At 37.3% G+C, this 13,027-nt stretch overlaps 1 protein-coding gene across 6 annotated transcripts in view; it reads left to right on the forward strand.

The window, feature by feature from the left end:
* Window positions 1-9,673, forward strand: part of adgrd1 (adhesion G protein-coupled receptor D1) — a 52,887-nt gene extending 43,214 nt beyond the window's left edge. For all 6 annotated transcript variants that reach the window (XM_026945890.3, XM_026945892.3, XM_026945893.3 and 3 more), the window contains 7 exons: window positions 1,760-1,826; window positions 2,488-2,554; window positions 3,627-3,718; window positions 4,859-4,985; window positions 5,192-5,233; window positions 6,292-6,384; window positions 7,567-9,673. In XM_026945890.3, the coding sequence (XP_026801691.1) occupies window positions 1,760-1,826; window positions 2,488-2,554; window positions 3,627-3,718; window positions 4,859-4,985; window positions 5,192-5,233; window positions 6,292-6,384; window positions 7,567-7,662 (584 nt within the window). In that variant the 3' untranslated portion in view covers window positions 7,663-9,673. The remainder of the gene's footprint in view (window positions 1-1,759; window positions 1,827-2,487; window positions 2,555-3,626; window positions 3,719-4,858; window positions 4,986-5,191; window positions 5,234-6,291; window positions 6,385-7,566) is intronic.
* Window positions 9,674-13,027: the final 3,354 nt, after the last annotated feature.

Consider the following 13,027-nt stretch of genomic DNA (forward strand, 5'->3'; position numbering starts at 1 on the left):
CTGATGTCTCATTTTACTGTTATAAAATAAAAATACAGATTCAGATTTACTCTGAATTCCTTCACTACAATTAAGGATATTATGTTTTTATGAGTTTTTTTCTTTTGTCACCATTTTTTTAATTTACAGTGTCAGTTAGTTTGTCTGAAATATTATTTTACCAAATAAATTTGAATGGACACTAGATAATATTGGGATAGTTGAACAGGAATATGTGTTACACGGAGGCTAAAGAACACAAAAAATAGACACTTTTCTAAAGGTATTTTAAAGTATTGTTTTTTTGTTTTGTTTTGTTTTTATATTTGGTATATCATCACTGCAAATATAGTCAAAAAAAAGTTTTGAATGTAGCTTAATAGACAGAATGCAGGAAATGCAAACAGCACAACTTTGAACCATTTGTGAGGTAAAAATCATGTTCAGAAATAAGTGATATATGAAATATGTCTGAGGATTTATAGCATTTTTCTTGAAAAAAAAAGGCAAACAAGTAACACACAGAAACATCATGCACAAAGATTATCAAGTAGATAAGATGAATGGTGTCGTGATAGAACCAGTGAGAGGTTAAATATGAATTGAATAAATGCGTGGAATATTAAAATGTGATAAATTAAATAAACGTGTGAAAATCATCTTCATTTGTTAACTGTCCACACGGCACTCGTCAGTTTTTTCTTTTTACAATTTTACGTAAAAAGAGCCTGTTTAGCATGATGTATATACCATAAGAAGTAAAAGTGAGAAGTGAAGTGAAGCAGCTCCAGCATTGGTGTGTGTGTGTGTGTGTGTGTGTGAGTGTGTGTGAGAGAGAGAGAGAGAGAGCTTGAGTGGGAGGTCATTCCTCATTATGGCCTGTCTGAGATGTCACTTCGCTAAAGAGCACTAAACTGCGGAGGAATGTTTTGCTAATGCTGCTGTCACTGTTAATCACTGAGATGTTCTCAAACGTGCAGATGTTTTAATGCACATGTTCTCTTTCTGGATCTCTCTCACCCTTATTCTCTCATCTCTTTCTCTTTCACACACACACACACACACACTCAGTCTTCTCTTGTTCTTAAAAGGATTCCTTTGATTTGTCAAAAAAAAAAAAACATTAATTGCTTGCATGTGTTCACAATAGCTGTGAAAGTCAAACCGAGCTATGATGTTCTTACTGTAAGTAAACCTATTATAAATTATGAAATAGCTGAAAGTATTTATTGGTTTCCATGGTTACACACGATAGAAATGAGTCAGTAAAATGTTCCTACTTAGACCTTTAGTCATTCCCTCAGAATGGAGGCTCCCTCTTTCTAAATGTCGTCTGGCAAACATTTGCAGCTCTTTATTTGCGGCAGCACAGACCAAGCCGGTGCTGTTCCAGCGGTTCCTATTATAGTTATTAGGACATGATCGTAAAAGTCCCGATCGTTCTTTAGCAGTTTCAGCGTGGTATTTTTAGCCTCGGGAATGTGTTTGATCCTTCGCTTTTAATTTCCCTGTCTTTGATTCACCGTCACTCAAGCCGCGTCAGCGACGGCTCCGTTCGTCCACCGTCTTGTCACCATTCACATATTTAGAAAGTAAAGGAAACGTACAGAACAAGGGGCCATTTGATGCCTGAATCCCTGAAGAAAAATAAGGATCTTGAAAATGGTCTGTGTATCCTCACTAGCACTGAAATATCCTATTACGCTTCCCTGCTCTGGTTTGTTTAGAGCTGACATTTTACACATCTGGGGTGAAATTCTCTCTTGTTGTTTGTCCTCAGGGTCCCCGGTGGTCATATGCGTTGTGTCCATAACGTCGTCGCTGAGCAGTTACGGAGAAGACGGAAAGTGAGTAACCCTGGAAGTGTGGAGTCGGATAAATGTGGAAGAGTTTATTATAATCACGTAACTATTATTCCTTTCAGAACATGCTTATGTGTTTGTGCTTTTGTGAGTGTAGCTCTGTCTATCAGTGTATAGTTTGAAAAGGGAAAATAAATAGATGTGGAACAGTTTAGATATGATTTATTGCAATCATACAACTATTATTCCTCTCAGCACATGATGTGTGTGTGTGTGTCTGTGTCTTGAAAAGCAGCGATAAATAGATGTAAAAGTGTTTAGATTTATGTGTATTTTAATCGTATATCTATGGCATTTGTGTGGCTTTGTTGATCAGCGTATGTTTTAGAGACGGGAGATGGAAAGTATCTAATATCTAAGGCAGAAGGCTTAACTGCTTCAAAGTTCTCTTCATGTCAGCCAAACAAGTATTAGCTAGATACAGCGTCATGTGTTGGGTAAAAATAGCAAAAGCTATTGTTAATACATTACACAATATCATATACAGGAACAACAAATATAACATTTTTCCATGGTGCAGATTTAATAGTGTCAGAACGTTCTCCTTAGTGTTGCAGTGTGTATATTAAACTGAGGAGATAAATGGACGTGAAAGTGTTTAGATCTGAGTGTTTTGTCTTTCTCTGTCGCTGCTCTTGCCCTCCAGCTGCTGGCTGTCTCTGAAGAACGGCGCTATATGGGCGTTCGTGGCTCCTGCTCTGTTTGTCATTATAGTAAGTGTGAGCGCAGTCGTACATTCACACACTCGGCCCTTTCTATCTTTAGCTGTGACTGTGTAATTGCATGTGTGTGATGAAAGTGCTTTACATATTTACGTATTTATGATAATAAAGGAGTAAAACACAAAGGGGAATGCTGTTATAGGAAAAATAGTCCATGCTGGGATGGTGTGATACGATCAGACACAACACATAGATACTGTTACCACTCTAAAGTTGATTAATTTCTCCTAACAGCACATGCCAAAGTATTAATAAACAATACATTGTGCTTTTTAACCATTTATAGTTGCATTTAATGTTGTGGAACATCAAGTTAGTTCCTGTAATCACTTTCTAGCAGCTGTAGGTCTTTCTTGCACAAGCTTCATTTTCTTAAAGTTAATGAGACAAAAAAACATGGCAGAAAACTTACCGACTGTTACAAAGTGCTGACGCTGGAGACTCCTTCCATGAGTAAGGAATAACACGACAGACAGTGCTGTTAATAATGCGTGCCGTGGGGGTGTGATGCGTCATGAGGCGTAAGCTGAGTGCCACCTCACCGCCAAAGTGCATAATTTTCATATAACAGCATGGTCTGGAGTGTGTTATTCTGCTTATACGACAGCAGTTTACCAACGATTACAATCTTTTAAATTATTAATGAGCAACACATCGCACATTTTAGCGGTTTATAGTTAGATTTAATGTTGGAACATCTGAGAGACAAGTTAGTTCCTGTTCTGACCTGCATCATTGCTGCTATAAATAGTCACTCCCTCACCAGCATCTCTCTCTCTCTCTCTCTCTCTCTCTCTCTTTCTCTCTCTATCTCTCACTCTCTCTTTCTCTCTCTCTTTCTCTCTCTCTCTCTCTCTCTCTTTCTCTCTATTTCTCTGTCTCACTTTCTATCACTCTCTCTCTCAACAGCACTGTTGTATAAAACTTATTAATACAACACAGCCGTCTACAGACATTAATGCACTAATTGGATCAGTGGCAACTATTACAAATCAAATGCAATACTTTATTTAGTTCTGAGCCTAAAATCTCAACAAAAATGAAACTTAACTGTGCGTTTCAGGTGAATATTGGTATCCTCATTGCTGTGACGAGGATCATCTCCAGAATCAGTGCAGAGAACTACAAAGTGCAAGGAGATGCTAACTCTGTCAAGTGAGTATCCACAGTCTTCAGACACTATAGAAAATATTTTGCTCTCTGTGGCAGTTCAAGGATGTCAAATGTACAGCAATCATATTTATGAGCTGGCAAATAACATCCGCTAATTTGCATATGGACTGGGATAAATTGGACTCACACATGAGTCACAAAAAATAATTGTGTGAATTATGTTACATCCAAAGTAGAGAGAGGAACCAATATATTCATTTTGAATTTGTTCAGATTTTCAAAAACACTCCAGTGTGCATCCAGTACACTCGTATTGACAGAGAAGAATCACAAAAACTGCTCCAAATACAATATGTACTAAATAAAAGAGTGCACTTTCTGTTTATAAAAAACTTTCTGATGATTTTGTGATAATAAAGCGTAATCTTGATAAGAATGCTTCCGTGTTTTTTTCGCAGGTGTTATCAGTTTTACACGGTATTACACGTGCAAGTCTTGAGTAAATCAGGGCCTCAACGTTTTATAGTGTTATTACTGTTTTATCAATATTATTATTATTATTATTATTATTATTATTATTGTTATTATTATTAATAAGATATCCATTTTTTGCCCGACATCACAGCAGCTGGTCTTCCTGGAATCCACATTTATATCAAACGAATATATAATTACTGAATTTACAGAAAAAAATGTAATTAAAGGAATGTGAAGCTTACCTTGGAAGAAATATTACGTTGTGAGCGCTATTTCACTTCTTGTGTACAACAGTTAACCATGTAGCTGTGTGATCTCTACAGTCTATACGGAGTGTCACAACCATAATGCTACAACTTCCCCAGAATTTTATACACAGAAACAACCAATAGTTTCAAAACCATACTTTAAAACATTTTGCTTATTTGTATTTTTAAAAGTCAGAGTCTCCCAAAACTGTCCGTTCGTGAGATATCACATCCATGATGCTCATAAGTCTTATTTATGGTTAATGTGGAAATGAGCATCTTATTTGTGAATGTTGGTCTGCGTTCTAAATCTAAGTCTCATTCCTAATCAATATGAGTTTAAGTGTTATGTAAATAATGCTGGAATTGGCCTTAAGCGTTTATCAAGTATATTACACAGACAACAAGGGCAAGGATTTAATTCTGTGTGTGTGTGTGTGTGCGTGTGTGTGCACAGGCTCACTGCTAAAGCAGTAGCAGTCCTCTTGCCTATCCTGGGCATCTCGTGGACGTTTGGCGTTTTGGCTGTGAACGATCAATCCTTCCTCTTCCAGTATATGTTTGCGGTTTTCAACTCTCTGCAGGTCTTTTTGCACTTTTCACACCATTAGACTAATGACCAAAAAATGATCTTTGTATGTCCTTCTGAATGATTACACCCAGTAATGTGTTTTCGCAGCTTATGAAAATAGTTTCTAAATCATTTGGATGGAAATGATTGCAGGAATGTTTAGCATATAGTTATCCTTTTACTTATCTTCTCATCTCTTTTGTTTTTTTGTTCTCGCAGGGCTTCTTCATCTTCCTCTTTCACTGTCTGCTAAACTCAGAGGTGAGATTCGGACTGTTTGTGCAGCTGTGAGTAGGTCATAGCTGCGCTGATCGCTTGGGAATAGATAAAGAGTAGGAGTGGTGTGTACAACATTGATACGCTGTAGATGTTGCATAAAGCAGTGGAGAGTGTCACACTGACACCCTGTGGTGAAGCATTTGGTGAGAAATAATTAAATGATTTTTTAAATTAGCTGACCACTGTGGTGTCTGACTCAAAAAATCGAAAAAAGAACAATAACACACATTACTCTGAGCACCGGTTTTAAATCTTACTCTTCTCTCATAGATTTATAGTGAGATATTTATATTTATTCATTTATTCAGATGCTTTAAAACAGACCAGTCGTGACAAAAGCCTTCCTGAAAGGCAAAATGTCAAAAGTAATATGTTCAATGATGCAGCACAATTTTGTCACAAATCCATCTGTTATTCATAAATACGTAACTTTTCTATCCGCATGGATCAAAACTTTAACTACAGTAATGAGATGTTTTAGTGAGAGTTTAAAAATGTCTCTTGGCACTGTAACTGGCGATTCGTAAATGAGCTATAAAAAGTGTAGGTACGCAAACTGTGATGACGTTGTAACATTATAAATACGCGAATTATACTCTTGATTGCGGTTGAATCTAATTACGTAATTGTAGTTGCAGCTTATCGAATTATGATCTCATCATGGCATATGCTAATGATTTCTTTCGACAGCAAAATAGCTCCATATTCTCATGCAGTCCGGGGATTTGATGTCACAGTCTTCCGATCACTAGTTTCGGAAACTTAAGCACTAAACAAGCGCCACCACCCACAAAATCAGGCCACGTTGTCTTGTGTTTCTGTGGCTTATCACAAGATAAGTGCACTGTGCATTTTTCTTTACCTTAGAAACTTTCTGTCACATGGAGACAAGAGCAAACCTTGAGTCTGGTACATTAGACTACTTCTGAAATGATGATCCAGTGTTACTTGTATACTTATTGTATTCTCATTTCTTTTTAAGCAACACAGATGTTCTACATGTTGATGATCTTTAATCAGACTTTATTGTCTTTTCTCAGGTCAGAGCTGCTTTCAAGCACAAGACCAAAGTGTGGTCTCTGACCAGCAGCTCCATCCGCAACATCAACGTTAAGCCTTTCAATTCAGACATTGTGAGTAGCTCCTGAGTATAAAGCGTCACTCTTTAGATAAGCCTTTATAAAATAAATAAATAAATAAAAAATTTGCCATTTTAAATGTTATGAAATATCTTTCATGACTAAACCTGTTAATCTGTGAATTAATTTGAGTGTGCAGGCGGGCCAAAGTGTGAGCAGGTGGCATGCAAGTATTAAATATATATAAAATATACGAGCTTGTAATCCATGCAAAACCAGGCATGTCACATCAATTTATTATGCAATGTAGAAAAGAATATGATCTGCAAATTTTAAAATATCAAATTTAGTGAGATGTACTTAATATGAAGTTTGTGCTATAAAATTAATTGCATACCATCTATACACGTAGCATTACTTTATATCATTTTTTAATTCTAGCATTTCTTTTTCTAATACGTCTGTCTGTAGCATGGTGCTGGCTGTACTTTATATAACAGGTTTATATTAATGTGCTCGTTATAATAAATTGTAAATAATAAATGATTATTTCCTATAGTAACACCTCATTCGCAGGCGCTTGTATAGCGGATGCTCTACATAATCTAAGACAAATTAAAAAAAAACAAATATAAAAAGATCGGATTATGATTGTTGTACAAACGTATGATTATTGACATGGTGTTAAGTTTTCTGGGAGGAGACATTTATCTAAAGTTTATGGAAGGAGTCTCCAGTGTCAGTGCTCTGTCACCGGACAATCTGTCATTGGAAAATCATCAGGACGGAGGAGTTTACACTTTGCGGTTTCTCGGTAACATGAAAAGCTGCATTTTTTTTTCTTATTAACTGCAAGAGAGTGAAAAAAGAGAGGCTGGTGAGGGAACGACTGGTTATAGCTGCTATAACATAAGTGATAACAGGAACTAACTGGTGTCGTGGGCATTCCATGACATTAAATATAAATATTATATAATGGTTAAAAGTATGTAATTTTGACTAAATTTAGCATTATAATAGTTGACAAATAGCTGTACTATAAGAGGAATAAAACACTTTATTAATAATTGTAATATTATAATATGTAATAATTGCACCAGCATCGTCATTGATTATTTTCCTATAACAGCACGTCCGCAAGTGTTTTATTCCTTACACGATGAAGTGTGTGAGGTGAAGCAGACTGATGTTGCATATCAGTGTGTTGACTGTGACTGTGGTTTTTCTCTCTGACAGATGAACGGTAACAGAGGGGGCGTGAGCCCGACAAGAATGAACACGTGGGACAAAAGCACCAACTCAGCTAATCGCATTGACCTGTCAGCGCTCTAAGAGTCAACGGACAATGGCTACTGAACCCAAACGATCCACAAACGAACAGTGAAAGTCGTACTTCTCCTCAGATACACTGGCTGACTTAGCCACCGCTCCTTTTCACGACGACTCGGCAGTTTAATGACGTTCTTACGCGACCGGGTGAAGAAAAGACTACGGCTAGCAGCAGACTTTTACTGACGTCACTCTTTCTCACTGACACCACTCACTTTATGAAGACAAACAAGAGTTCAGAGCCATAAATAAGTCACAGATGAAAACACAAAACCCGTGTTGGATAACTATTTTCTGTTCAGTGTTCAACCACAAAGTGTCCTCCTCGTAACTCCAGCAGCTGCTGGATTCCACTGCTGTCTGTGACTTGACACTAAACTGTGACACAAGATGCGTCTCGCTCGGGATGAGAAGTTTTTCCATTGTGCTGCCACTACATTGAGACCTGCTATTACAGCTCTCAGTCCTAGTCTTAGATTAGATGGAATGAAAATCAGGCCTGGGTTACGTGTGAGTTATGTAGTACTTTCCATTTCAAAGGTACATGAGCGTTTAGCTGGTGAAATTTCGTGGCTGAAGCAAAAGACATTCCTGAAAGAGGAACCAAATATGTAGCGTTCCATTGCTGTGTGTCCTTGACGGCGTCGTATTTCCTCACAGATATCGTGCTGTATGTTGTCCTCTTCCTACCGATATGTTGTGTAAATTATTGTCTTGACGTTGCTTTCAGAAATATCTACTATTTCATTTCATGTTTTGTGTTAAGAAATGTCTCCAGTACCCCCAAAGTCATTGTGACATGACAAAGTGATTACTGCTACTACGCCAAATCAACCATTAACTAAATTTTACATTCTTTAACTGGTTATCTAAGCTCCGAGGTGTTAGACATTGAGACCAATATAATAACTTATAGCATAGTGGAATATGTCTACATTTTGTCTACAGAAACGCGAATTTGGCCCATTGTAATTAGAACAGATCCGATACGTCAGACATTCTGACTGCATTGTCAAGAACAGCATCAGTTTTTGTGCCAAACGTAGCTTGTATGTTAAATGTTAAAATTTAGGTCAGGGTTTCTCATTTCCCTTAAACTATAATACTGTAGATGTTGTCTTGTACCATAAATATTTAAGGTATATAATAATGTAATTGTGACGTACACCTTGGGTTCTCACGCCAGAAGACATCTTGCCTTTCTTTATTTGGTCATAATTTCTTGTCTTCTGTAACACATTCACTCGGGTCTCTAGTTTGTTGGTTTTTTTAATATATATAATCTAAATCTTATGTGTCTGTGAAGCAATTTGAAGCAATTTTTCTTCAAATGAAATCCTTGGTTCTCAGTGTACCGTGTTTCTGCTTCTTGGCCCTTTAAAAGTTTTATGCATTCTCATTCATTCTGCCCGACAACTGCGATAACTGGAATGACAGTGATTAGTGAACATGCTATGTGTGCACTACCGATCACTCGGCTTTCTTTCCAGAGATTTTTCTTAACAGGGACTGTCATTAGTTTCCATGATTTTTTATTTGTTAGTGAATCCCAAAGTAACTGTGTTACTTCTCAGTTATAATAGACTGTGATTATCATGTGGCAGGTTCTGTGCCTGGACCCAAATACACCAAATTCTGTCTATGAGGGAAAATATGTTGGAAGATTTTACAAAAGGCCAAGTTTTGAGTAAATTGTTGGACTTTTTTGGGCTCTTCTGACACAAGAAGAGACGCCAAGATGTAGGACTGATGAATATATAGTATAAAGTTGATGATGAAGTGATGTACAGTTCATTAAGATAAACATTGTGTTTTGCATTTTCGTAAGACTAATAATGTGAGACTCTGTATTCTGTGAAGTGTTTTGTTCCTTTGTTCCTTATTGCCAGTGTGGACGTCGTTAGAAATTAAAAGCAGTGTCATTTTCGGGTTCACGTGGCGTACGTCATGACAAAGAAGGTGAGACTTAACTCTTTATTTATGCCAATGTAAAAATAAAACTACATATACTGTTGCTGTAATGTGATCTTTTTCTGTTGTGCGAATGAACCTGTTTAATTGAATTTTAAGGAGCAAAATACGTGCAAAAGAAAAATACTTTAGGAGGTCGTCCATTCAGTGTGAAAGATTCTGGCATTGTATACATTTCTCAGCTCTTTCATGTCGTAGAAATCATCCCAGTCTGAGGATTAAACTCATTTTATTATCTCACAAAGGATATACAGACAGCAAGAGTTAATTCATACAAATGAACTTATTTGAAACACGTCAATCAATTATACAGTATAGTATGAGGGCGAGTCAAATGAAAACCTCTTATTTTATTTTGCATTGTTTATTGCAAATAGGTTTCACGAATGTGTATCAGGTCTAATGTAGCAGTAGAAGAACGGGTGAGAACATTGGACATTTTTACTTTTGCAACTACAGATTTAACGTACCATTTCTCTAATTTATGTCACGTGTTTAATGTGGCTCACCCACCTGTCACTATGGCTGTGTTAAATGGTAAAATGGTAACATCTTGTGATCTCATCTCTCTGTCATTAGGCAATAAGTTATTAGTCCCTGCATCATCCTCTCCGCTCTTTTTGTGTTTGTGTAAAAGATTCACTTCATTCCGAAACATTTGGACCAGCCCTGTTTCCTAAAACGAAACAACAGTAGAGACGACGTGAGGAACAACCCAGGAGAGGAGTCAAAACGAAACCTGGGTGGGATTATAAATCATTGCAGTATACAGATGTAGTAGAACATGTGTATTGAAAGGATGTTGAGCAGATTGAGAGTGAGAGTCCTGGGATGAGCGAAAGGACAGTCTTTAAGATTACAGCAGCATAAATCTACAGTATCAAGGTGAGATCCAGACGATCTCAGGAAGCCACAAGGAGAGATAACACATAAGCATCACTGTATCGTCATGGAAACGTAATGTGAGTAAAATAATCATAGACATTATCCAGTCAAAGCAAATGTTTCTTTAAAGACACAGAGTTCAGAAGTCCCTTAACATTGAACAGCTCAGATTTATGGTTGCATCAGATTAAAGTGTCTCCCTCATGAATAAATGTAAAGTACTATATTTAGACGAAGACTAGCAGGAACTGATCATCTAACCACCAGGGTTTCAACGTTGCAAAGAACATCCTGAATGTGGGTATTGCTCGTAAATCTTTCTCTAAAAGCTGCTTTTATGTGGCGCATTCATTCCGGTTTTTCTTCTCCTCCTCCAGATGACTGACAGATATGAGTCACGCTTACAGATATGAATCTAAAAGCAGATTAGGAGGAGAGGGAAGTACTTGTGTTAGGGAGGAATGTGGTGTTTATTGACTTTGGCAGAGGTTTCTCACACTGAGGCTGTGAGACTGACACCTGCCCTCCCAGAGGTGCAGCCGCTGATGTCAGAGTGGACGAGTCGGTCCTGCCTCACAGCTGTCTTTCATCATGTGGACTGTGTATTTCTTTTATGGGTGGGGGACACTGTTTATATGATTCCTCTGGCTGCTTTACAGACTGTGAAATTAGGTTAATCAAATTTTGAGGTTGGCCGAATCCAAAGCAGTGAGGTTTATCTCTTTATTTAATCAGGCTGTGATGTAAGGAGGTCGCTTTTTATTTGACGTTTTAGTAAATCTTTTATAATATTTCATGGTCAGGGGGTCAGATGGAAAAATGGAACCATAACCAGCTAACAGTCTGCTGGATTGTATCCAATCTAGACTGTTTCTCAAGATCCTCCATCATAACATCACATCCACAACATCTGGTCATGTATCATCCGGTTATCAACGTTATACTCATTATAAAATCAGTCAATAAATAAACTTTTAAAAAAGAAAAAAGGCCACCTTGGATCCCGACTGGTTTGGCCTGTTGTGTTATTTTTTTTTTTTATGTTTTATTAAATAATATAATTTTGTTTTGTATTATTTTTTGTAGAGATATATCATTAATAAACAGCATGTACTGTATGTGATGATACACCATAATAGGAAAATCAGAAATGATTTATCCGTAAACGTTGCTATTTGGACATATCTGTGGCAGTCTGAGATTTAAAAAAAAAAAGTGAAAGTGATATTTTGACACTTTCTGCTATATGCAGTTCTTAAAAACAGGTTTTCCTGTCCTGGACTATGTTTGCATGGATCTCAGCAAGGTCACTATTGGTTTTTTTCCCCTGATTTTTCTCTCTAATTTAGTCTCGGCCAATTCCTACCCACCAACCAGCTCTCTCCATCATCCCACAGCTACCAACCCAGGGTCCTCCGAGACACCTGAAGCTTTTTTAATTAAATTTTCAGCAGGGGAATACAGAAACACAAAACACATCCATCCAAAAATAACCATTTAACAGAAAATTATACCTCTTTCACCTTATGACAAGAGGCAATCATATAGCTACTTCATCAGTTATCTTTTTCAGCAGCAGAGATGTCTTATCAGCTTTATTACTGCGCTTTATAGAAATTAAAGAAGCCAGTGGAAAACAGTCTAATCATCTGTACAACTCACATATATTTTGCTTTGTGATTATGTTATTTCCTGAAAGGAGCAAAAGTATTAATTGTATTGAGACGCTGCTCATGCTGCGTCACGGGGCGATGTAACACACTCGGAGGATTCCACATGCCTGAGCTCACAGACGTGTAGGGTCGCTGTGATTGACAGGCGAGAGAGTGTATCCCCCTCCCACCCACACAGTACAGCCAATTTTGTTCTCTTGGACTCTTTTGAATCAGGTCACTACTTGATTAGGGGATCGTTATTCTCGATTGATTCCTGAGTCTCTGGTTGAAAACAAAAATGGAGTTAATACATTATAAAAGCACAATACAATACAATAAACAACAGGGTACGATTAAAGTAGAGAAGACAAAAACACTAAAAATGGGAAACACAGGAAAACATTTAACGCTTAAATAGACAGTAGACAATAAAAATAATACAATATTGTGGCACTGTTCACAATATTTATAAAGCACAGATCTTATACACACTCACAGGCCAAAGACAAGGATCTGTCATGATAGGATTAATTAAAGTGTTCATCATGTTGTAAGCCTGTTGTAACAGAGGGAGGTATTACTCAGCTTTTAGATCATTATTTCAAGGAAACAAATATTAATGTTAATGTCCACCTCGATCCTCACCTGCAGAAGTGACAGTAAACTGCTTACATTCACATGTGGAGCTTTTTTAATGTGTGTGTCTCCCATAAGCACCTGAATCCATCTCACGTCACATCCTCACATGGCATCCTGCTTTGGCCACATGGGGGCGCTGCTAACATGTCAGTTACCACTTCATCAACCCAGGAACTTGAACTCAAATGTTAATGAGTTAATCAACTGAATGTTAATTA

Source organism: Pangasianodon hypophthalmus, chromosome 8 (assembly GCF_027358585.1).
Source record: "Pangasianodon hypophthalmus isolate fPanHyp1 chromosome 8, fPanHyp1.pri, whole genome shotgun sequence".
Lineage (NCBI taxonomy): Eukaryota > Metazoa > Chordata > Actinopteri > Siluriformes > Pangasiidae > Pangasianodon > Pangasianodon hypophthalmus.